Below are 26,679 nucleotides of genomic sequence, written 5' to 3'. Positions count from 1 at the left end.
TACATATTATATAATAGTATAGTGGTATAGTTCAATATAGTAATATATAATGCTAATATTGTGTTACACTTTCCATTGAAATCCTAATAGGTTTATGTTGGTTAAAATTGTTTTCATTTTTAAATATTGTATTGTTATTTCATTGTTGTTGTTGTTGTACTACAAATAAGACATGTGCAGTATGCATAGGAATTTGTTTGTATTTTTTTTTTTAAATGATAATTCGGCCCCTCAACAGTCTGAAGGATTGTGGACCGGCCCTCTGCTTAAAAAGTTTGGGGACCCCTGGCCCAAGGGGTCTCTTCCAATCCTCTATTATTTTTATTATTATTATGATTATTAACATTGAGGCTGTATTTGTTCCCATTTTGTTTTTTTTTTACTTCAAAATAAGATATGTGCAGTGTTCATAGTTTTTTTAAAACTATAGTCCGGCCCTCCAACAGTCTGAGGGACTGTGAACTGGCCCCCTGTTTAAAAAGTTTGGGGACCCCTGCTTTTGTATATAGAAGAAAAATGTTTTTATTTTCTATGGTAGTGGTTTTTGCTTCGTTTTCTTTATACTCTTATTTTGTTTTATGCTATTATTGTATTTTATTACAATCTCTTCGTAGGCAATTTCCAAACATGTGCAGCACAACACACATACCTATTTATCTGAAATATGGCATGTAAAATGTCCTTGCAAAAGGCAATGATGTCTATAATTTTCTATCAATTCCAATAAACAAGGAAGTAGTATAGGGGTCTTCTGATTTCCAATTATAGTCAACAGAACCACCACAAGTAAACACAAGCCAGTGGCCTCTGAATTAATCCAAACCAAATCATTTTTAAAGGAACCAAATTAGGGTTCAAACTGGTAGTGAGTACACACCATTACCAACCACAGTTAGGACCTAACATGGAACATAGTGAAAACAGACATTCCTTGTCACTTCTCTTATGTAGGCTAATGCAATGTTTATGGTTTGCCACAAGGAGGTAGCAACACGTTATTTTTAGGTTTCTTGTTCAAACGTTGGTCAGCAGAAGACAAACAGTTCCTGTACAGACTAGTCCAGGCATGGGCAAACTTTGGCCCTCCAGGTGTTTTGGACTTCAACTATCACAATTCCTAACAGCCTGTCTAGCCCATGCCTGGACTAGACAGTTAAATTTAACAAACAGTAAAATTTCATTCAAAGACTTCTGAATATTGTCAACATTTTATCCCTAGATAACTATGATGAGGGTCTTTTCTTTGAAAGCAGGTGGCTCAACACTCTTCAATAGAAGAATGATCCTCTTTGTGGAGCTTGTTTCCAAAAGGTACCAAATCTATCTGAAAAAAGTTTATAGGAATGGAAAAAAATGTGCTGAGAATTTGCATTCCTTTGCTATAAAATGTCCTTTTCCAAATGTTTTACCCAAGTGATTTGATAGTTTTGATCTGTGCATAATAATCAACACCTAGTCAACAATATGCTGCCACCTGTGACTCATTTTTTTCTTTTCTTTTCAATTTGATTCCTTTTGGAAACAAACCCCATAAATATATTTGTCCATAAAAGAACCTTCAAGTTGCAAATCTAACTCTAAAAAGAGGAAATCCAATTTCCAGAGAAGATTTCTCATAGTGCACAGAGTTCTGCAAATGCTTATTAATCACGTCTTCACTGATAAAGAGTATCAGTAGCTGACTATTTCAACTGGAAGATGTGAGGGCAGGAAAAGATGTGGCTTTAAAAGTACTCTGCATGGTCCCAGTAGTTCTTTGAAAAAGTATTCCAGAGGATTTAGGGATCTTCCAAAGTAGTGTGGGAGTTGGTACCAGAGTCTGTAGGGAAAATTGATGTGAAACCCAATTTTTCTCAAGTGGAAAATTCCACAGCATCTCAATCCTTTCCATGAATGGTATGAAACCTTCTATCTGCAGAAAAGCTAAACTAGTTACAGGTCTAATGCTAGTCAATTTGCATAGTCCTAACATTTGCCCATATATAAGAAGAGTGATGTAAAAATACTAAAGAATAAAGAATGACTCCCATGTCTAACATAACATATTGTTTAGTAATATATTCTCTACAATTAGCTTGACGTAGAGCTCTAGCAACAAGAGCAATTACTAGTACTGGAAGAATACAGCCTTTGTTTTCATGTTAAATGGCTAGCAAAGCACATTTTCCATTTAATACTAAATAAAAAAAGCCCAACAGAATGAATACAAAAGAAATCAGCTCATACGTACACATTATCTTCTACGCAAATTTTTGGTCCGACAACATTGGCGGCTCCACTTGCCATTTTGAAAGCGAAGTGATTCTCTGGACAAGCTTTTGAAGTTCCGCACTTGTATCTTGGAGGTTTCGTAGCTTTGGAGGAAAAAATAATTTTCATGTACATTTTAAAAAAATGATATTCCTTCATTTTACAAAAGATTTTAAAAATATAAGCATTGATGAGCTTACACATTTCTTCTTTGGCACACAAGCAAGACTTAACTGGAGTTAAGCAACAGGTTCAAAATTTGCCTTTTTCCCCCTCCTTCCCATTTTTGTTATTCCTTTTGTGTCATAATCCTTTTGATGACAATTCTGATTTCAGGACTGTCACTACAGTAATTTTCTATTGGAATTCAACTACTTTCCTCCCTTATTTCAGACCATATAAACCTGAGCATTTGACAACATCCTAACAAGGACCTAAGCAAGATTCAAGGGTATTAAGAAGGAAAAAAACATTTTAAAGAAAAAGGAGAAAGGCAGAGCAGACTGTAAATTTTTTAAAAAACTACTCAAACTTGCTCTAAGCAGGAAACATTGTAGGTTTGGTTCTCATTGGCCACATAAAAATATCGGATTGGAGGATTAGTACTGCCCTAATCCATACAAAGAGTAAATTACTTCATTCCCATTCGATTTAATGAGCATGGTCATATTTATATAAAAAAGAGAAAAAAATGGCAGGTACTTATAGAAACCCTATCTCTGTCTACTTACACTGCAATGCTTTTCTTACTATTAGTTTGAAGGATTTCTAGGAAGTATATGCACTGGGAGTATAACAGTTCTGAATCATTTAACAAGAGTTTTTACGTAGTCTATTCAGCCCTGGACTGCCCAGGTGAAGCAACTCAACACTAGGCTAGTCTTTATGGGAAAATAATATATGCATGTAGGAGGGAGTAAATCCTTGTTGGCAACCCCTAATTTATAAAAAATAATAAATATGGATAAAACAAGTAAAACTTGCCACATATTACTTACAACGTGCAGGTAGGTCTAGCGGTGATCTTGCTGAAAGAGATAATTATTATTATTTCATTAGTTCCTCATATAATTTATAAAATGTCAACCCCTAATTTTCAAATTATAGCTTCTCTCTGAGATCACACAATACTGGCACCTAAGAGCAGTAAAATAAAAAACAGAGTACAAAACATAGTGTTTTAGACTGGCATTTTTGCTGCATGGAATAACTGCCCAGAAATAACTATGATCCTATAGCAACGTGTGATATAGTTATTGGCCCACTCAAGTATGAGTCATTTTAGTTGTTGGTGCCAGTTTTCAGCTTGGTCAGTCAACTCTTCTGAATTTTCCACTGATTTGACTCGAGTTGAATTCCACTGGCCAAGTTGCAACTAACAATAGGATTTGGGTCTATGGGTTATATGGAGTATAACTAAAGAATGACAAACAGAGAAATCATTTTTTTTTAAAAAATAATAAGATAAAGAAATGTAAATATTTGGTTACAAACAGATTCAAAAGCCATATATTTTTGGAGCCGGGGACGGACGGACCGAATTGCTTCACATAAGCTAAACTGAATATACAGTCAGCCCTAAATTTTCACAAGTTTAACTTCCATGCATTTGTTTACACATAATTTATCACCCCTTCCACTGCTGCCCAACACTATTTTTATACAGACTTACAGCCTTGCCTCACATTGGCAGTCTCTCTGCAAGCCTGATGAGTACCACAGAGAGAATGCAAACACACCACAACTCTCTATTAAAAATGATATAGGGCAGCAGCTGAGGTGGTGCCAAGCCCTGCCAGATGCCCACTCCTGTATTTGCAAAATAATCACACTGCTCAAAGGCAGAGCTGTGGGGCTGGCATGCTCACCATGGCAGATTCAAATACCATATTCCACCAATTCTAAGACAGTTATTTTCCAGAAATTGAGGTTAAAACAGAATGTACCTTAAAATTGATAGTTTCCTAGAATTACATTAAAAAAACCCCAAAATGACAAAATAGGATCAGGAGTGGTGGCTGCAAGAGCGGGAGGGAAGCTAGATGTTCAGCCTGTTGGAAATAGCAACCTCCTAAGCCTTTCACTATTTATTTGTTAATGTATATATTTGCTAATCTGCATCTATGTGTATGTTGATTTGCCAGTTTAACTGTACCTCTTTGGTGTGAGAGGGGTTATAGACATGAAATGGTACTGAGCATGTTCAGACTCAGGACTCTATTTTGTATTCTGTCTGCTTTTACACCTCAGTGGAGGTAGATGCATGTTGCTGTTTGGACTTCAGTAGAGAAGTATGACTTATGGACTTCAATGAGTACAACTATACCTAAAGACTATGGACTACTGATTAAGAATGAAACCTTGTGTACTCAACACAGAGAGAACTACATCATAGTACATTAACTGAACTTTAATAAGAAATGTGCCTGTATGGTAACTTAATACAAGATGTTTGTGAGTAAAAAAGATATATTACCTTTTCAAAGAAGACTTTATTTTTATCTCTGAGTGCATATTTTAAACTATAAGGTTTATGTTTATGTTGGGAAACTGCAATTTCAACTTCAAAGAAACAACCATCCTCTCCTAACCAAATATATTTTTGTAGTGGCATGTCTTTGTCTTTGGCAGTTCTCCAGTTTAACAGCTGAGTTACATGTGTGCCATTACATGAATGCTTATGATTATCACTTGTTCAAAGGATTGACTTGTAACAAGGTCATGCTTTTCTTGACTAGTGGTTTTCAAAAGGTGGTCTCCACATGTTCATCCATGTTGATGTTTTATTGTTGGCTGATTTACTTATTGTTTTTGTTTTGATTTTGTACTGTTGTGTCCGGGCATGGCTCCATGTAAGCCGCCCTGAGTCCCTTCGGGGAGATGGGGCGGGGTATAAGAATAAAGTTGTTATATTATTATTATTATTATTATTATTATTATTATTATTATTATTATTATTATGTTTATGGAGATTCACATTTGCCAAACGGATATGACGTCATTTTTCCTTTTTCAATAAGGTTATGATTGCTATTTATTTCCAAAGGGATATGTGCCCAGAGACTGGGTGCAGTTATTTCCAATACAGCCACCTCCAGAAAACCCCCACAACCAAGCTACAGCCTTCATGCCACTGCCTCCACCCTGCTGCTGGCCTAGGTCACTTCTGTCCCACAGTGTTTCCTGGCTGGCCTTGAAGGGAGAGGAGGGGGGGGGGTGGAGAGAGTGGGGACCCCCTTCTTTTGTTGTCAGTGGTGAGAGGGCAGGAGACTGGAGATATAAATCCTGTTTGTCAGGAGTGTGAGGCAGGAGTGGGTCTTCATTGCTCCTGGCACACAGGACTTCTTTCCCCCCTCTCCCACTCTCGCGTTGTTGCCAACTCCTCTCCCGATAGGTCTAGACTTCTCTCTCTCCCTCTCCCTCTCTCCCTCCTTCTCTCTCTCTTTCTCTGGTACTTGGTGTCATTAGGAGTGGAGGCAGCTGTAGAGAGAGAGAGAGAAAGGAAGGAAGGTTCCAGCTCTCTCCACCACCATGCACTGATCCTCTCCCTTCAAGGCCAACCAGTGAACACTCACAGGTGACAGCAAAGAAACCCAATAGCAGAAAAGAGGTGGCGGCACAAAACAGGCAAGTTAGGAGCCAGCTGCAGCATCAGGCATGGGGTCAGGGAGGCTTTCTAAGGTTTTGGTTGGGACAGCTGGACAGTGAGACAAACATGCTGGGGTAGGAAATAATTTATTTTTTATATAAAAACTGAGGCTCAAATAAAAGGGGTGCCTCCTAGAATCAAAAATACATTTTCCCCCAAAATTGGACTGTGTCTTACAATTGGAGACTTCTTATAATCAACTAAATATGGGATATTATGTACCGTGCATTTGAATCCATGATGGTAGAATCCATAGGCTGTCCTTTTTTGTGTATACTAAATACAGTTTGAAATGCCTAGAGATATTTGCATTTTTCCACGTTCGTGGGGGTCCCGTGGATGTGGAGGGAGAATTCTACTTGTTTTGACAACTACGACATCACATGTATGCATGAAAGAATGGAAGCTCAGATAATTCTCCCAAAGCATAACTATTTACATGTATAGACAACTCAGTATGCAGTCATTACAAGAATGTGAAAAAGGCCCACTGGTCTCAATAGGACTTAATTCTGTGTAGATGTGTACATAACTACAAGGTAAGCGGCATAATTCTGACCAAAATTGTATGAGGAAAACTTACCAAACAGGCTTCCTAGGTTAGCATCCATTTTTATTTCAAATACTTGAGAGATGACATAAAACGTCAGCAAGAACACAGCAACCGCTACCACCAATTTTGCAGCTCCTACTCCGGAATTCAGAAAGAAAAAGTCTCTCACCAATTGTTGAAATTTCAACGTAACAAAAAAAACATTCTTACAATACTACTGATGGAAAATGTGAATTGCTTGCTATTACTAAAATAAACTATTTGATTTACAAGTCAGAACTTACTGTTGTTGTTATTCTTACCTGCTATTCTCATGTTTAGTTTTCTTTTGTTACTGATACAATTGCATTTAACCAGCTACCTAGGAGAAAAGCAGAAGAGAGCCAGTATGAGAAAGCGTATCCTGTTGCAATGGAACAAACAACAAACCCATCTCACTCTAAGCCTCACATTCCTCCAAGCAACGGTCATGAAGACAATGACATCATGATCCCAAACCAATATATAATTCAGCAAGCTATAATTCTTGCATGGATTAGTGTCCACATGTGACTTCATCACACCAGTCCAGAATAATTTTGCAGATAAAAATTTATTGCAGATAATAATTTATTTACACATACAACAAAATGGGATTCATTGTTTAGTAAATGTGACAGAAAATGCTGTTAATTGGAGGGCAGTATATTTATATGCTCTCTTTTCTATTTAGGTGGAAACAATATGTATCATATCTGTACATACGAATGTCAAACTTATACTTACTGTGTGTTGTCAAAGAATTTCATGGCTGGAATCGCTGGGTTGCTGTGAGTTTTCCGGGCTGTATGGCCATATTCCAGAAGCATTTTCTCCTGACGTTTCGCCTGCATCTATGGCAGGCATCCTCAGAGGTTATGAGATATGTTGGAAACTATGCAAGTGGGGTTTATATACCAGTGGAATGTTCAGGGTGGGAGAAAGAACGGTTTGAGTCAGGTGTGAATGTTTCATGAAAATGAACAAAATCTGGCTACCAGTATTTAAAAGCTCTAAAATCAGGGCAATAAATAAAAAATACCACTCAGAAAACAGAGGAATTCCAGACATGAATTAATCAGGACCAGCTAACACCTCCCAACAAAGGATTCTCCCAGGAAGGAAGCAGCCAGACCTTGATGTTGAAAGGCTATTCAATGCTAATCAAGGTGGCCAATTGCAACATTGACACCTGTCTCAAACAGACAAGAGTTCTTTCTTCCACCCTGGACATTCCATAGATATATAAACCCACTTGCATAGTTTCCAACATATCTCACAACCTCTGAAGATGCCTGCCATAGATGCAGGCAAAAACATCAGGAGAAAATTCTTCTGGAACATGGCCATACAGTCCGGAAAACTCAAAGCAACCCATATATTTACTGTATTAAAAATCTCTCCATATAAAAGTCAAAGTCTATCTGTCCCACAAAGGCTGTTGCTAGCACAGATTTAGCTGTTGCTAGGTGAAGTGGCCCTCTGTGATGTGACTAGGAATGAAAGGTGACATGTGTAAGAGAGAAAGGGAGGGAAAGAGCCACAATGAGAGACATGTTCCCATGGAAGCAGAGATGGAGAAGGAAGAAAGGGGAGAAATGTGTGTGGAGAGGGAAGAAAAGGGGATCAAAACAGTAGAGCAGTGGTCCCTCTGAAACCTGGGTATCACCAGGTATACCCTGTTTCCCTGAAAGTAAGACATGCTCAGAAAATAAGACCTAGTAGAGGTTTTGCTGTATTGCGAAATATAAGGCCTCCCCCGAAAGTAAGACCTAGCAAAGTTTTTGTTTGGAAGCATGCCCGGCGCCCGTCGAACAGAACACCATAGCATGCAGGGTTGGTAAATGTACATAATAATAATAATAATAATAATAATAATAATAATAATAATAATAATAATAATAGTAAATCACACAGTCCTAGACACTTGAGAAGTGTTCGACTTGTGATTTTGTGATACGAAATCCAGGATATCTATCTTATTTGCTGTGTCATACAATAATAATAATAATAATAATAATAATAATAATAATAATAATAATACATCACACAGTCCTAGACACTTGGGAAGTGTTCGACTTGTGATTTTGTGATACGAAATCCAGGATATCTATCTTATTTGCTGTGTCATACAATAATAATAATAATACATCACACGGTCCTAGACACTTGGGAAGTGTTCGACTTGTGATTTTGTGATACGAAATCCAGGATATCTATCTTATTTGCTGTGTCATACAATAATAATAATAATACATCACACGGTCCTAGACACTTGGGAAGTGTTCGACTTGTGATTTTGTGATACGAAATCCAGCATATCTATCTTATTTGCTGTATCATACAATAGTAATAATAATAATAATAATAATAATAATAATAATAATAATAATAATAATACATCACACAGTCCTAGACACTTGGGAAGTGTTTGACTTGTGATTTTGTGATACGAAATCCAGCATGTCTATCTTGTTTGCTGTGTCATACAATAATAATAATAATAATAATAATAATAATAATAATAATAATAATAATAATAATACATCACACAGTTCTAGACACTTGGGAAGTGTTCGACTTGTGATTTTGTGATACGAAATCCAGCATATCTATCTTGTTTGCTGTGTCATACAATAAAATAATAATAATAATTTTATTTTTATACCCCGCCTCCATCTCCCCAGAGGGACTCGGGGCGGCTTACATACCAGTTGTATATGTAAATATTGGTAGTAACAAGAAATTCTTGACAGGGGTCAAAGTTTGTCTGGTTTAGTTATGTTGGTTTGTGATGACAACTACTGTACAGTATAGAATAAATGTTTTTTTTGGTTCAACAACGAATATGAATTCTTCTTCATGGAAAAATAAGACATCCCCTGAAAGTAAGACCTAGTGCATCTTTGGGAGTAAAAAATAATATAAGACACTGTCTTATTTTAGGGGAAACATGGTATATGTTAATAAACATTGAAAAACAACAGAAACCTGCTTGTGCTCTTCTGTTTTTGATGTCATTATGCGCCTTCAAATAATTTTCAACCTAAGACTGATCTATCACAGAGGTTTCTTGCAAGTTTCATTTAGAAAACATTTGTTTAGGTTTGTCATTGCCTTCCTCTGAGACTGAGTTAGTAAACGTAAAGGTTTCCTCTTGACATTAAGACTAGTTGAATCCGACTCTGGGGAGTGGTGCTCATCTACATGTCTAAGCCGAAGAGCCGGTGTTGTCCGTAGACACCTCTTAGATGATGTGGCCAGCATGACTGCATGGAGTGCTGTTACCTTCCTGTCAGAGCGGTACCTATTGATCTATTCACATTTGCATGTTTTTGAACTACTAGGTTAGCAGAAGCTGCTCCGTGGATTCAAACTGCCCACCCAGTTAAAATTTAGCACAGGAAGGATAAGATTCCTAACATTGCCCAAGCCAAGAAAATTCACTCGAACAACTTGCCTTATAAACCCAATCTGCACAGAAAATGCATTTGAAATCTTTGAAAAGTTTTGAAAAAAATATTGTGACAAGGCAGGCAAGGTTTGTTTTTCAAAAGCAACATTGGCATCCCACAGAGTCCTGTAAGGCTTTGATCGTTCCTTAAAAAAAACCCAACTTTCCAACTTTTTCACACTTTCAAAGCAGAATGAAATTGCTGAATGAATCCACAGCAATACTCAAACGCCACACTGGTGAATATCCCCTAAGATGAGACGTACACAATTTAAAGTGATAGCCCCAATTTCACATCCATGTCATTTTAATCACTATTCAATTACTACCTATTATTCGATGCTCGTGCTTCTAGGTTAACATTTAATAAGAAACAGTGCTGGGGAGGGAGAAGACAGTACAGTAGTTCCTTTCCTGCCCTAGAATGCAGAGCATGAGGTTCCAAGTCAGCACTACAGCACAGCTGGATAAGCATTAATTCATATGTATTTTGGAAAAGATAGTTCCAGAATTCTTCCAAATTCTCTAAACTGAAACACGGCTTATCTGCAATGACACAGATGCCGCCTCATTATCTTCTAACTGTATGGTCCAAATAAATATAGAAGGGTGCAACATATTAGGCAAATATTCTCCGAGATAAGAAACCTGGCTCAACAGGACCTGCCAACAGTAACAGCTTCAGGCAAAATACTTTCCTGCTAATACATACGTACAATTTTGGCCTTGTCGCCTGGAATTTTATAAATAGCAGCAAAAAATCTGGAGAACTGAAAAATAAGCACACCCTAGGAAGAAATCCCTAAACAGGTGATTCTGAAGTTCAAGGAACCTTTCAAGAGATTTTCATATTCTCTTTATCATATATTTCAAAGTTTTATTCAGCAATCAATACTCAGAGGTGGGTTTGCTAGTTCAATTGTCTGAAATACAATGCATGTGCTGGTAACCTCAAAGTTGGACTTCCGCTATGTACTGAACATTGTGCTACCTTTGCACCAAGTACAGAAACTCCAGTTGGTTCAAAATATGTCAACCAGATTTGGTCACAGGAAGATCCAGGAGTAAACATATTACCCTCAGTTAAAGTAACTCTACTTGCTACTAGTTTCCAAGCAAAGGACAAAGTGTTGGTTTTGACCAGGAGTCCCCAAACTAAGGCCCATGGACCGGATGCGGCCCTCCAAAGTCATTTATCTGGCCCCCACGCTCAGTTTAGACTTAGGCTCACCCTAAGTCTGAAATGACTTGAAGGCACACAACAACAACAACAATTCTAATTAACTTGACTATCTCATCAGCAAGAAGCAGGCTCTCACTTTCCATTGAAATCCTGGTAGATTTATGTTGGTTAAAATTGTACTTATTTTTAAAATATTGTATTGTTCTTTCATTGTTTTTTTGTTTGTTTGCACTACAAATAAGACATGTGCAGTGTGCATAGGTATTTGTTTGTATTTTTTTCAAACTATAGTCTGGCCCCCTGACACTCTGAGGGACCGTGGACCAGTCCGCTGCTTTAAAAGTTTGAGGACCCCTGGTTTTGACCTTTAAAGCCCTACGTGGTTCGGGTCCAGATTATCTACAGGATCGTTTTCTCCCACACAATCTGTCCCTTAGGACACTGAACACTTACTCTAACTCCAACCAGTCAGAACCTAACTAGCAATGATCACCCAAAGGACCTTTCCATTGGTCGACCCCACGACTGACAAAGAGCATTTTTTACAAATTATTTTATGCTCTCAGATCTTGTTTTCCTCCTCCATCTTTGTAGCTCAGAGGTGTTTTAAACAGCATGACTACTTGGAGAATGATAAAGGAAGAATGGAAAAACACAAGACTTTCTGTACAGTTAGCAAGAGTGTGCCTACAGCAAACAATGCAATGCATGAGTTGGGAAGAATGGGATTCAGCTCTAGCCATTCCTATCGCTGTTGTGTGTGGCTGCTTGTAATAGGTAAAATAAACAGATGCTTCTGAACTTCACTACTGAGCATGGAGGGAAGGATATTAGAAGCAAAGATGAAATACTTTGGCCACATAATGAGAAGACAGGAAAGCTTGAAGATCATGATGCTGGGGAAAATGGAAATTACAGTAGAGTCTCACTTATCCAACATAAATGGGCCAGCAGAACGTTGGATAAGCGAATATGTTGGATAATAGGGAGGGATTAAGGAAAAGCCTATTACACATCAAATTAAGTTATGATTTTACAAATTAAGCACTAAAATATAATGTTTAACAACAAATTTGACAGAAAAAGTAGTGCAATACGCAGTAATGCTATGTAATAATTACTGTATTTACAAATTTAGCACCAAAATATCACAATGTATTGAAAACATTGACTACAAAAATGCGTTGGATAATCCAGAACGTTGGATAAGCGAGTGTTGGATAAGTGAGACTCTACTGTAAAAGGAAGAGGAGCCAACCAAGGGCAAGATGGATGGATGGATGGTATCCTTGAAGTGACTGGCTTGATCCTGAAGAAGCTGGGGGTGGTGACAGCCCACAGCTCTGGTGTGGGCTGATCCATGAGGTCACAAAAAGTCGAAAGCGACTAAACGAATATACAACAAAACTGAGCATGTGTGAACAAGTGATAAGCTGCCTCACCAACTACCCCCCTCCCCAATTAAAGAGGTATAGATCTATAAAGTTGGACAAGTGAAGGCTAGATAATATTTTTAAACCATTCTTGGATACATATGGAATAAGCTTTCAAGTCATCTCTTGAAGATGATTTTAGTTATTTCTGCAAGGATTACCTGATCTGGTTTCATTTGCGCATATTGTTAATTTTTATGAAAAAACTTTCCTGAAACATGTTGAACTGCTATTTTTGTGTATGACATGTCCCTATTATTTTTGTGTTAGTCTATTTCTATTAAACAAATAATGCTGAGGGACACATCTACCTCATTAACGTAGGCATACCTGGAAACTAAAAGTATGTCCAACACTTGCATTACTGTATAGTTAGTTCATATTACCAATTGATCTCAGTCACTTTTAAAATCATACCACCAACACAATCAGAACAATTCCATTTAAACAGATAGGTTAAGATTTTTGCAAATTCCCTCAACCACTCCAAACATCCAGAGGCTACACGCTACCCAAAATTCCCCCAGATATCTCCCAGAAGTAGCTGGAAGTTCACTTCTGATTTTGAAAAGCAAATAATTTTTGTGTTCAGGGTTGTTGTATGTTTTCTGGGCTGTATGGCCATGTTCTAGAAGGAAGGTTTATATATATCTGTGGAAAGTCCAGGGTGAGAGAAGAACTCTTTGTCAGTTGGAAGCCAGTGTGAATGTTGTAGTTAATCACCTCAATTAGAATTGAATAGCTTCATCTCCTGGCTTCTTCCTGCCTGGGGGCATTCTTTGTTCAGAGTCGTTAGCTGCCCTTGGTTCCCTTGGACTTTCCACAGGTATATATAAACCTTCCTTGCTTAATTTCTCCATACCTCACAACCTCTGAGGATGCCTGCCATAGATGTGGGTGAAACGTCAGGAGAGAATACTTCTAGAACATGGCCATACAGCCCGGAAAACATACAACAACCCTGTGATCCCAGCCATGAAAGCCTTTGACAACACATTTTTGTGTTCAAAAGGAGCCTCTGACGAGGATCTACCACTCGCTATGTCTTGCAAAAGGGTGGTCTTCAAAGTCCCTGGAGGGGTCAAGGGTTAGCATGTAGCCTTAGGGCTATACGTTGTCCACTCCATTTCTACAAGATCCCCATATTATCATCATTTACGATGTACTCACATATTGAAGAGACTGGGGAAAGAAAGTGAAAAAAGATGGAAAATTACCAAGGCAACAAAAGGTTCAGACAAAGGGAAAATCTCTAGTCAAAGCAATAAGGGAAGCAGCTAGATAAAAGGGGAGAAAGTTCAAAGGACAGAGCTTGATGGCCTGCAAGCTGGGAAGAGGGGAAATGGTTATTATGAATTGCTATTGTAAATTGCTGATAAGGAGGCACGAGAAAAGAACAAAGGGGAAAGAGAACTGTGAATGAAATAGCTTCTGTGTGCAGGCTCAAGATGCTTAAGGTTTTGACTATAAAACTAGCATCTTAGTGTTGGTGTGGCACTTCCTCCTTGCCTACAGGAAAGAAGGATTTGATCAAATAAATCGGTTGTATCTGATCTCCTTGCCTCACAGTGTCTAATTGGATAGAGACCCTAGAGGTTTTGGAGTTGCCTTTCAGAAGGAACACAGTGAAGTGTCTCAACAATATGCATTTACATTTCCAATCACTAAGGACCAAAGAATCAGGACTCCTTTAACTGTTGTTGAACTACATTTTTTATCCTTGACTATTACCAGTTTACTGCCTGGGGCTCACAGAAGATAGAGTCTATTACCAGGGGGGTCACCCTGACCTACATCTCACATCCTTGTTGCGTAGAACAAATATCTGGTTGGCAAAAAACATTTAAGGTCCTGTTTGAAATATCTCCAACTACCAAGACAAGCTAGACTGGTGGGAACATGAAGAGTGCCTTCTCTCTGGCAGCATTTCCATTTTGTTCAGAATTGCTGAACTCATTTTTAAGGTCATCGTGTTAAAGTCTGTTTGGATTGCAGAATACTTTTGACAGCTACTGGCTAAGAGGCTATATGCAAGTGTATTTTAAGAGTCACCAACAGCATGTCCCAGTACTTCAAACTTTTAAAATTGCTGTAACTTGCCTTATGACTAGATATATTTTTGTTCTCAATGTCAAGATTTGGAACATTCCTTTTTTGAATTGCAAATCTCATAATCTAATCTAGGGGATTCTAGCAAGTGTAATCCAAAAAGTAACATTTCTAAACTCTGGGTATAATATATATATATATATTGGTAAGTGAAATTTAGTTGGAATTAGAAATAAATGGTTGTTAGTACAGTATTTCACAGGAAATTAGAAATGCCTCTACAATTAAAGTATTGCAACACAGAAGCTGGACCAAAGACATATTTTCAAGATAAAGATCAAGAATCTGCACTCTGTAACAAAGCTTCAGGCAAACTGTTTTGCTGCCCACTGACTTGGATCTGAACATCTTGAGAAGTGGTTCTCAACCTATGGGTTGCCAGGTGTTTTGGCCTACAACTCCCAGAAATACCAGCCGGTTTACCAGCTGTTAGGATTTCTGGGAGTTGAAGGCCAAAACATCAGGGGACTCACAGGTTGAGAACCACTGATATAGAGCTCGCTAAAATATACCACCAGCAAAGTGTTCTCCAAGAAAAAGTAGTATGACTTTGTCCCTCCAAGGAGAATTCCCTCAAAGTATTATTGCATGGTGCATTTGTTAGGTGAAAGGCAGCATAACACTATTTTAATAAAATAAAAATAAATTAGCTACCAACTGAAATTTGCAGCATTTCCATTTTTCATTAATTATAAAAAATGGCCAAGAAATGCAACTCAGCTACCATTTAATGCACTTTCAAAAGCTCAAATGTAGAAGCTTGCAAATTAATTGGCTTTTTGGCATAGAAGTCATTATATTACATTATATTGCAAAAATAATAATGACAGACATTAAGCATTCTAGATCATAAAGGGGTAATTTATTAGTCTCTTGATAATGTACGTACTTCACTGAACTTCATAAACTGTTCTATTATACTGTTAATTTTGTGGGGATTGAGTGGTAGAGGCTGATTTATCTGTTACTAAAAAAAGATAAAAGGGAGGGAAGCTGTCTGTGGTATATTGCATGCTAAGAAGAGAAATCATCTTCTTTAAGCCAAGCAAGTCTCATTAATACTGTGTAAATGCTACCACCACAAAACCAGAAAACTTCCTGTGCTATTTATAGTTCTTGTGCTTGTATAGGCTGAGAATTATTTGATGCTTTTGCTGTTCCAATCCTGTGTTGAGAGCACAGAACTTTAGCAGTCCAAATATTTTAACCTACAATTATCATTAGCCTTATACAATAAGTCCTGTGGTCTTAACACACTATGGTCATCGTAACCCCAAATATCTGAAAATTCAGGAGTTCCCCATCACTTGTTCGTTTGTTTATTCATTCAGTCGCTCTTCGTGACCTCATGGACCAGCCCACACCAGAGATCCCTGTTGGCTATTGCCATCCCCCCCCCCACGCCTTCAAGGTCAAGACAGTTACTTCAAGGATGACATCCATCCATCTTGCCCTTGGACCTTTTAACATCAATTTTCCCCAGCATCATTATCTTCTCCAAGCTTTCCTGTTTTTTCATTATGTAGCCAAAGTACTTCATCTTTGCCTCTAATATTATTTATTTAAAACATTTATATTCCACCCTTCTCACCCCGAAGGGGACTCAGGGACAACATATATACAGCAAACATTCAATGCCGGAGCATAAAATAAACTATAAATATACATAAACACGAAAATCAGTTATCTTCACATTAAAAACAATTGTTTAAAACCATCACAAGTCAACTGTACCAAATCCGGTCAGCAGGGCAAGGTTTCCTATAGTTGGCTTATTGCACTGTCTGAAAGGCTTGGTCCCACAGCCAATTTTTTACCATTTTTCTGAAGGACAGGAGGGAGAGGGCTGATCTAATCTCGCCTGTGAGGGAGTTCAATAACTGGGGGGGCAATCACTGTGTAATGCCTCATGGGCCTTGTAGTCCTGCTCCTAGTGCCACCATGGCCAATGAAGATGAAAACATGGGGTTTTCACCGGCTCAGCAAGAGCCGGAATCCTTCCAGATGCCTGATGTTGATGTTTTTGCCCAAGAACCCATTAAAACAGACCTTGAGCAGCTCTCACCTCCTTTCGCTAGGAGACAGTCCTATGCTGCGGACAGGGGAGTGAAGGAGCAGGTTCGCAGGAGTTTGAGAATTGCAGCTAAACAAGACACTGATTAGCCATGTTTCCCCTGGGAAAATCTAGGGAGTCTCACATCTGGAGAAAGCTGGGTTTCGTTTCCTGTTCTCTAGGGAAAGAGAACGCTGGACACCTGCTTGGCAGGGAAACGAGACCCAGTTAAATGTGCCTGGCACGGTTGGTTCCGTGCGGAGTCAACAGAGCAGCTTCAGGAGTGATTTCGTGTTTCCAGCCTTGTGTGGACTTCGCAAAGTCTGCAACCCCAGTCTCCTTGCTTTGCCTAACCAAGTATTCAAGTATTGCCTTGCCTTGTTCCTAGCCACGGACCTTGTTCATAGAATCAAGTTTTGTTTCAGCCTTGTTGTGAATTTACCTTGGATCTTGAAAGACTCTGGACATTTCCCCACACTATTGCTTGGCAATAGTGTGTGTTTCGGTTTGTTGGATTCTACTTTGAACTCTAATATCATTTATTGGACAAAATATTTCTGGACTATATTTGACCTCATTTGATAGGTCTGCTTCTGGACTATATTTTCTACTTGTTTTTATTATTCTTATATATTTCCTTAATAAAGATATTAGATAGTTATTGGCCTCTGTGTTCAGTTCTTGGTGCTCCGTTGCCTAAGTGTGACACACTGAGAAGGCCCTTTTTCTTGTTTCCGCCAGTCGCGTCTATGACAGTGGCAGGACCGAGAGCAGGCCCTCCCCAGAAGATCTTAATCTCCATGGTGGTTCATAGAGGGAGATGTGTTTGGACAGGTAGATTGGGCTGGGGCCATTTAGGGTTTTATAGGCCAAAGCCAGCACTTTGAATTATGCTCAGCAGCAAACTGGCATCCAGTGGAGCTGATGGAACATGAGAGTTGTGTGCTCCCTATATGCCGCCCCAGTTATCAACCTGGCTGCCACTTGTTGGATTATTTGAAGTTTCCGAACAAGTCCTCAAAGGCTGTTCAGAATATCCTTCCCTCCAGTGAACAGTTGGGCATTATTTCCTGGAATATGGACTGGTTTGATTTTCTTGCGATTCGAGGCACTCTCAGAATTTTCCTCCAACACCACAGTTCAAAAGTGTCTATCGTCTTTCGCTCAGCCTTCCTTATGGTCCAGCTTTCACATCCATAGGTTACTACTGCTCTATTTGATTGCTATCTCAGATTTCATTCCTATTACTGAAATATTTTAAAGTTTTAAAAAGAAAAACAAACTTGTTCATTTCTGTAAAAAAAAAATCTATCCTTTGTTCTCACTAAAATTTCCCAACCCTTGAGACGCCCAGATTCCTTATAACAGCTGACAATGCAATGTCTCCACTTTCTTTTGAGATGTGTTTCCTAAAAAAAAAAACCCTAACAGATCACTACACCCACACAAGCAATGTTCTTTCATCTGTTAAAAGGACATATGCTTCGTAGATAACACCCACTTAAAGGGGAAGCATACTTCTTTTCACCAAACTTTTCACTTGATTACATTTATACTTTACCTTTCGTATTTTAAACATTAATAAAAAGCACAATGCCACTTCAAAATGTTAGATCATAGAAATACATAGTAGGTTTGATACCAATATACAGTTCCAGCAAAAATAATAATTTGTTCTGAGAATTAACTACAAAGTTGAAGATGAAATGAGTCAGCTTCTGGCATTTTAAGAAGAATTTAATTCCAAGTTTCAATTTTTTTTTTTAACGGATTCAGTTTTAGGAGCGGAAAGATTCTAAACTGATACTTCTTAGTGTTGGTTTGAATAGCTGGAATATTTGGGGTTTGTTTTTTGTTGGTTTTTTTGTGAAAAAACTGAAACAAATAAACAGAAAATGCAGGTTATTTTGTTTTTCCATATGCATGAATATAAAGAGAGTGGGGAGGGAGGATAAATATCATGCTCATCTATATAAAAAAGGCACTCTGGCAATATTAGTATTTGAAAAGAATTTGCTATTATGCTGTTACAATCTCAGCCTCCACTGTTTAACTTGAATTGCAAACCTATACTTAACTCCTCTTTCTAAAAACAGATGATCCAACTCTGTGGACTTGCCAGAGAGACTGCATTCCCACATTTCCCCTACTGAGAAAAGTGCTGTAAGTGAATACAGAAGACGTGATTCAAGGAAGGCAGCAAGCTTTTATTTGAAAAACCGTGCAGTAAAGCAGTAGTAGAGGGCCAAAATATCCTAAAGACGTCAGATCCTATCCGATCTCGGAAGAAAAGCAGGAGCAACCCTAGTTATTACTTGCATGGGAGACCTACAACAAACACCAGGCTACATTTTAGAGGACAGAAGTAGGAAAACCACCTCTGAGTCTTCCTTGAACAAGAAAACAATATGAAATTTATGGGGTCGCCATAGGTCAACTGAAGACTTGAAATTACATACATACACACAAAGTGGTTATAGTATCGGGTAAGGACTGAAAAGACTGAGGAACAGACATAATTCTCCTCTTTTAAGCCATCCCACAAAGTTAATATGAGCATAAAATTGGGGATGGAGAAGGGAAGGGAAAGATCCAAGGATGCTTCACTGATTTACTTGAAGAAAAGCACTTTCTACAGAGAAGTAGCCAAGTACTAAGCACATGCTATTATGGCAGCTGCACGTGCCACATAAATAGCCTTGCTATTAGGCTTGGGTCTGAATCAGTTTGAACGAAAATTATTGGTAATATTCGGTAGTCCGTTTTTAAAAATATTTGAATGGGGAGGAGGGAGCCGCACAGTCTGGGAAAACGGATTAAGGGAGCCAGATTTGATTGGTTATGGATAGGAAGGAGTTAAGTCTGCAATATACCTGAAGCAGGGCCATTTCTTCTTGGAAAGTTCCCTCCTCTTCCAGAGAGGGCCCTGCTGGCAACTCAATTTCCCAGCAGCACTTGCATGGGGCGGGCATTGAAAAGTTCCTCTCGGAGCATGATGGGAGTTGAAGTTTTTCTCTCTCCCTCTGTTTCTCAGCCAATAAAAGCCTGGTTGTGTCTATGCTCTGATTGGCTGAGAATGTACACAACCAGCAACTAGTTTCCAGAACCCTCTCTTGTGGTTTATTTTATTTAAAAAATGTTATTGTTAAAACTTAAAATAATTCTAAAAAATCAGTAGATTAGTGAATTGTTTTGAAACTAGGCAGGCCTGCAGTTGTAAATGGGATCTAAAACTGAGGTAGGATTCGTGCAGATAGGCCTTAAAATGGCTTAGGATTGAGCTTTTAAAGTTTCCCATTGTAGGCAATGAGCCAAATCTTTCCCAAATGAAAATGGCAACACCCCTCCCCATTCAAGTAACTTCTCGGTAAACAGAATGAGGGGTCAGCTGACAATGGACCCCAAAACAGCATGCCTTTTGGCCAGATTGCACATCTCTATTCACTATGTTTTGGACTGCTTCTATGTCATAAACCCAATAAAGGCCTTTAGTTAATTGGAATTAAGACCTCTCCTAGACCTTGAACTACCCAGAGAGACAAAATGGCAAAGTTTGCCTTCACCCATCCACTTTGGGATGCAAAGAGTGCTCTGACTCAAAAGAAAGTTTTGAAAAAAATGGGGGAAAATAAGGGTAAAGAACTGCAGAAACCTGGGGGCACATGATGTATATGTTCCTCACGCTGTGCAGAGGCTTCAGAAACCAAAACAATTTCCTGCCGAGGCCAAAGCTACTGGTAACGTTTCACCATCCTTGAGATAGTAAATAACACAGGAAGTTGTTGCACCTGGCCCTAATATTGAAACTGCAAGGAGTGAAGGAAGGAAGACACGGGTAAACAGAGCAGACGTTCAATGGACACCAAATAAGTCTAATCTCTGAGACTGTCTTGCTTTGTAATTGGGGGGGGGGGGGGATCAGAAATCCAGTGAAGTTGCTCAAGTACCATTCTGAAGAGACACACTGCTTTATTTTGCAACAACAGAAGCTCTGGAGTTTACACTTGTCTCCTTCCTTGGAGCCCTAATGACTGATGCTGTTAATCTGAAATGTATTCATAAATAATATATTACAAAGTTTCTATAAGCTACAGTTCATTTGTTCTCTTGGCACAGTAGATAATTCACTGCTGACAAGAACAGCTTCCTATGGTTGTTTTTTGCAGATATATCTACTGCAGTGGTTCTTGACCTGTGGGTCCCCAGATGTTTTCGCCTTCAACTCCCAGAAATCCTAACAGCTGGTAAACTGGCTGGGACTTCTGGGAGTTGCAGGCCAAAACACCTGGGGACCCACAGGTTGAGAACCACTGGTCTATTGCAAGGTATGGTCCCATCCACACAGGAGCCCTTTAACCTGGGAAGGAAGGATTATGGGATCGTGTTGTCGAAGGCTTTCATGGACGGGATCACAGGGTTGTTGTATGTCTTTCGGGCTGTGTGGCCATGTTCCAGAAGTATTCTCTCCTGATGTATTGCCCACATCTATGGCAGGCATCCTCAGAGGTTGTGAGGTATGGATAAACTAAGTAAGGAAAGGAAAGAATATATATCTGTGTAGAGTCCAGGGTGTGGCAAGAGTCCTTTGTCACTGGGAAGCCAGCATTAATGTTTCAGTTTATCACCCTAATTAGCAATGGAAAGGTTTTGTCTCTTGCCTGGGGGCATCCTTTGTTCAGTCATTAGCTGTCCTCTGCCCTCAGAGTGTTGGTTCCCATCTACTGTTTTGATTTTAGAGTTTTTAAATACTGGTTATGGGATCATTTGTGGTATCCACAGATCATCCAGGATGGCACTGGGCTGATTCAGACACTGGAAATGTTACTTTCTCGAACTGTAGTTTTCAGAATTCAGTGGACTGACCTTCTATATCTGCAGCACAGTATCTACAGTTTCATTTATCCAAATCCAGCAAAGTATGACCTCTATAGGGATTTTCTAGGTCCTCCAGGCAATTCTATGGCACATTTCTACCAGAAGTTGCCACAGTGTCACGTTGAAGGACCTAGCAAATTCCTAAAGAGGATTCCTATGTAGGAACTTTCTAGATCCTTCAGGATGATTCTACAACAATTTTGAGTAGAATTCATTCATTTCAATAGGATTCTTTACTATCCACCATTTCCTGTATCCGGAGTAAGTTCAGGAATGTCCTGTGGATACAGGGGTTGTACTGTAGTCCAAAAAGAAACTTTTCAAAGCCCTTATAGGATTGAATATTTACACAATTCAGTTCAGAGCACAAGCTTTGATCTGATCTCCTGGTTTCTTCCAGCCATATGGAGATTATTTGATCTTAACCAACATTATCTGTCATTATCTTGATTTATATCTAAAATCACTGCCTTCAACAGAAGTTATGCAATTCAACCAAATATAAGGAAGCCTGTGCCTATCATTACACCATGTAACAAAATTTGGAAATGTTCTGTTCCTGGTTTGAAAGTGTTATTTCCTGTTTCTTTGTGCAGTACTTACTTTGAAAGTACCGCAGTTGTTATACTCCAGAAACTCTGTTTTTTGTGGCTGCCATAAACTATGTTGAATTGGATGAGTCATGATGTGATATTATTTGAAAAAATATAGCAAAATGTGCTGTAGGATGTTCTGCGAAAACAAAGTTTTTGCAGTTTAATACATGTTTTTTATGTTTTTATAATAAGACCAATTAGGAAATTACATTTATAACCCAGGGACAAAAATCGTGTTATCACTGTAGGAGCTGCAGTGGCGCAATGGGTTAAACCCTTGTGCCAGCTGGATTGCTAACCTGAAGGTTGGGTTGCCGACCTGAAGGTAGCTGTATTGAATCAGTAAGACCAGGTGAGCTCCCGTCTGTTAGCTCTATATTGTGGGGACATGAGACAAGCCTCCAAGCAGGATGGTAACACATCTGGATGTCCCCGGGCAACATCTCTGTAGACAGCCAATTCTCTCACACCAGAAGTGACTTGCAGTATGTTCTCAAATTGCTTTTGACACGATAAAAAAAATCACTGTAGAACCTTTAGTTCCAAAAAATAACTTTTCAAGGTCTACATTAGATTATTACCTCATACAGGCCTTCCACACTGGCTCTCGAACATCTGCCAGTCAGTATGCAAACCCTAAAGAGCAACAATGAAATTAGTAGCTACACACCAAACTCACAGAAGCAGATGGGAGAAGGCAGGGGCAAAACCAATTAGAATGGGGGACAAGGTTTGAGAAGTATAGGTTTTTTTTTAAACACTAGCTAATATATCATTTCATCTAATGAGAGAATAGCAATGAACAGAACAACCTTAAGGACACATCTGGCTGAGACTGGCGAAGTATCACACAGTGAATCTCAAGACTGTAGAGACACCAATCTGAATTTCCAGTCCAACTATAATGCTGCAATTTTGGGGCTGCAATGAAAAAAGCCTTGCCTTACACTCCAGCATACAAGAACTCCCAAAGGTAAAAGGGAAAGACAAGAAGCAGGATTTCTAGAAAGAATCACAGCCGACAGGTAGCCAAAGGTGAAAGAAGGCAATCTTTAAAATATACCATGATATTGTTTAATGCAGGATTGGTCTCTCCAGGAGATACAGTAGAGTCTCACTTATCCAACGTTCTGGATTATCCAACACATTTTTGTAGTCAATGTTTTCAATACATCGTGATATTTTGGTGCTAAATTCGTAAATACAGTAATTACAACATAACATTACTGTGTATTGAACTACTTTTTCTGTTAAATTTGTTGTATAACATGATGTTTTGGTGCTTAATTTGTAAAATCATAACCTAATTTGAGGTTTAATAGGCTTTTCCTTAACCCCTCCTTATTATCCAACATATTCGCTTATTCAACGTTCTGCCAGCCCGTTTATGATGGATAAATGAGACTCTACTATATTAGGATTACTAAATGCCATCATAATGGCCATTGTTTATGTGGCAATACAATTACTATCTCTGACCAGGAAACAAAAGTTTATTCTTTTTAGTTAGCTATCCAACTGGCTCAACTGCAGTATTAGGTACTCATAGCATGCTGATTCACTAGAACAATATAATTCCTGTAAAATGCTAGGGATTAGAGGATAGAGAAAACAAAACAGAAAATGCTATGTTGGTTAAATTGATTCAAAATGTTCTTATGGAATTAGGAGAACATGAGATGCTTGTTCATCAAAGCACTCTGAAATTGAGTTGGTGAATTATGCCTTATGGCCAGTGATTTGGGCACCTGACTAGCAGTGAACATTACAATTACAATAATATTACAAATCCTCTACATTAAGTAATATCAACTGGGGGAAAAACATAAATGCAAATGTATCCAGTTAGTGAAAATGGAAGGACAAATTACTATTTATTCAGGAACTCTGAAAAGCCTTCATGATCAGCCTCATGTACAATGTGCTGCAGCAGTCAGATATGTCGTTAATTAGGCACGAATACTAGCTTTTCTGTAGTGTGGGGTCACACTAGTAAGTGCTATATACTCTATATACTCATGTATAAGTCTAGATATTTTACTGAAAAAATCAACCACAAAAATCTGGGTTGAGCACTAGACTATGACTCTGGAAACTAGGGTTCAATTCCCATTGGGTGACTTTGGGTAATCTCATACTCTAAGACTGTGACAGATTTGCCTTAGGATCACCATATATTGGAAACAACTTGAAGGCACACAACAACAACAACAACAACAACAACAACAACAACAACAACATAAGAATAAAATCCATGCTACTTAGCCCCATCCTCACTTACTTATTCATACCAATTACAACACTATGCCTCATTGTGGGCAAACTAATGCAAAATATAAGAACACAATGAAAAGAGGGAAAAACACAATTCATTGCATTTTGGGGAAATAATATAGTCTAAAAGATTTCAACAATCACACTTAAAATTTATTCTCTATTGCAGAGCTTTCCAAACTGTATGTCACAACATTTTAGTGTGTTTGTGTATCACATGAATGTAACGTGAAATCTTTGAGTCGATGTAAACAATAAATTATGTGTGTGTGTGTGTGTGAAAGGTTTTCATGAGATATGCTATGTCCCTATACATTTTGTTATTAGAATTTATGTATGTGTCTGTATCTCTTATAGGCGTTGGTTTAACGTCTGACTTGCTACCCTGTTTCCCCAAAAATAAGACATCCCCGAAAAATAAGACCTAATAGAAATTTTGCTGGATTGCTAAATATAAGGCCTCCCCCGAAAGTAAGACCTACCAAAGTTTTTGTTTGGAAGCATGCCCAGTGCCTGCCAAACAGAACACCAGAGCATGCAGGATTGGCAAATGTACATACCTGTTGTACATGGAAATAATGGCAGTAACAAGAAATTCTTGATAGGATTCACAGTTTGTCTGGTTACGCTGGTTTGTGATGATAACTACTGTACAGTATATAATAAATGTTCATTTTTTGTTCAACAATAAATGTGAACTCTTCTTCATGGAAAAATAAGACATCCCCTGAAAATAAGACCCAGCACATCTTTGGGAGCAAAAATTAATATAAGACACTGTCTTATTTTCGGGGAAACATGGTAGTAAAACTGAATTACTGTGCTGCAAAATAATGCATTTCTAAAAAGTGTGTTACCAAAATGAAACATTTGGAAAACTTTGCCCTACTGTATGAAAGAAGTGCATGCTGAAGACCTAGTACTACAATTCATCCAAATGTTTAGCAGCTGAAGTAGTATCAATTACATCATACAACTTGGCCTCTCCCACAGGAAAACAAGAAGCTTAATTGAAGGTGCAGGTAGGAGGAAGTACGAAGGCAATTTGCACATCTTGCAAGAAGGACACACACATTAATTGATCAAAATAAGGATGAGTATCCAAGCATTTCCAGCCCTTCTGGGAGTCAACACCTGAAGGCTTCACAATCTACTCTCTCAATCCAGACAAGTGAGAAATAGCAGAATCTTTCAACTGATGAAAGGAAGCTTCAAATTTCTTTCTTCGCTCACAAACCCAAATCCCAATGCAGTGTGATCTTGTAATAACCAATGGTTTATTGTAACAGTGGGTAAATGTGACCGTTGACTAAACGAGCTTAGTTGCAGTTTGATGTAATATCTGAATAGATAGGTAAAACTATCGCTCAGGCTTCAGAGACTATACATGATGGCAATATCAATGAACAATTGACTGTTGAATACTAATTTAGAAAATGAATGCAAGCATCCATCTCTAAGTTGCAGTTTACCAATTATGCATAACTGAAGTGTTGCTGAGTTGGAATGAGTTATGGTTTGGCACAATGCCTAAATTTATAATCTCAAAACAAACAAGTAAAGCAATTTTCATTAGGCAATCTTAAAAAGCAGGGAGTGTTTTTCACCTGAACTCTTAGGTTGGGAGTGGGGAACGTTTCACCATCCTGATTTTAAACTATAAACCCCTTAAAGTTGACCTTGCACAGCTTTTTTGGGATTGTAGGATAAAGTATCTGGAATGGTAAGGTTTCCTACTACTTAATTGGGGCACCTCTGGAGAATATGTTCCCTTAATACAGTAGTTCTCAACCTGTGGGTCCCCAGATGTTTTGGCCTTCAACTCCCAGAAATCCCAACAGCTGGTGAGCTAGCTGGGATTTCTGGGGAGTTGTAGGCCAAAACATCTGGGGACCCACAGGTTGAGAACCACTGCCTTAATAGTTAGGTCTCACCCTGCATGGGCGCCCCATTCATGCTGCTAAGGAAAGGAGGCAATGCTTTGTGTCATGGCTGTGATATGCAGGCAAAATGCCAATGAATCCTGATTATAGGCAATTCTACTTGCCGTCATACAAAAAGACCCAGTGATACATTCCACCCTGGCAGTATTCAGCAAGTTGATCCACAACCCATAACCAAATAGAATGGCCATTGATCCTTTGGTAGTATCCTTTCCCATTCACAAACAATTGTCATTCTTAAAACATTAGCCTGCAGCTCTACTGCCCTACAGATAAACTCATTTAATGT

The 26,679-nt window shown here is 38.6% G+C and overlaps 1 protein-coding gene across 4 annotated transcripts in view; it reads right to left on the bottom strand.

The window, feature by feature from the left end:
• Positions 1 to 26,679, bottom strand: part of fam3c (FAM3 metabolism regulating signaling molecule C) — a 52,990-nt gene that overhangs the window by 10,368 nt on the left and 15,943 nt on the right. The window contains exons 2-5 of one of the 4 annotated variants that reach the window (XM_008111255.3): positions 6,755 to 6,809; positions 6,483 to 6,590; positions 3,249 to 3,278; positions 2,231 to 2,354 (exon numbers count right to left, since the gene is read on the bottom strand). In XM_008111255.3, coding sequence (XP_008109462.1) covers positions 2,231 to 2,354; positions 3,249 to 3,278; positions 6,483 to 6,590; positions 6,755 to 6,767 — 275 coding nt within the window. In that variant the 5' untranslated portion in view covers positions 6,768 to 6,809. Of the gene's footprint in view, positions 1 to 2,230; positions 2,355 to 3,248; positions 3,279 to 6,482; positions 6,591 to 6,754; positions 6,814 to 26,679 lie in introns of all 4 variants that reach the window. The other 3 variants (XM_008111254.3, XM_016993882.2, XM_003221310.4) reach the window with 3 other exon arrangements.

Source organism: Anolis carolinensis, chromosome 5 (assembly GCF_035594765.1).
Source record: "Anolis carolinensis isolate JA03-04 chromosome 5, rAnoCar3.1.pri, whole genome shotgun sequence".
Classification (NCBI taxonomy): domain Eukaryota; kingdom Metazoa; phylum Chordata; class Lepidosauria; order Squamata; family Dactyloidae; genus Anolis; species Anolis carolinensis.
Note: the sequence above shows the minus strand (reverse complement) of the source record. Positions and strands in the feature narration are given on the sequence as shown.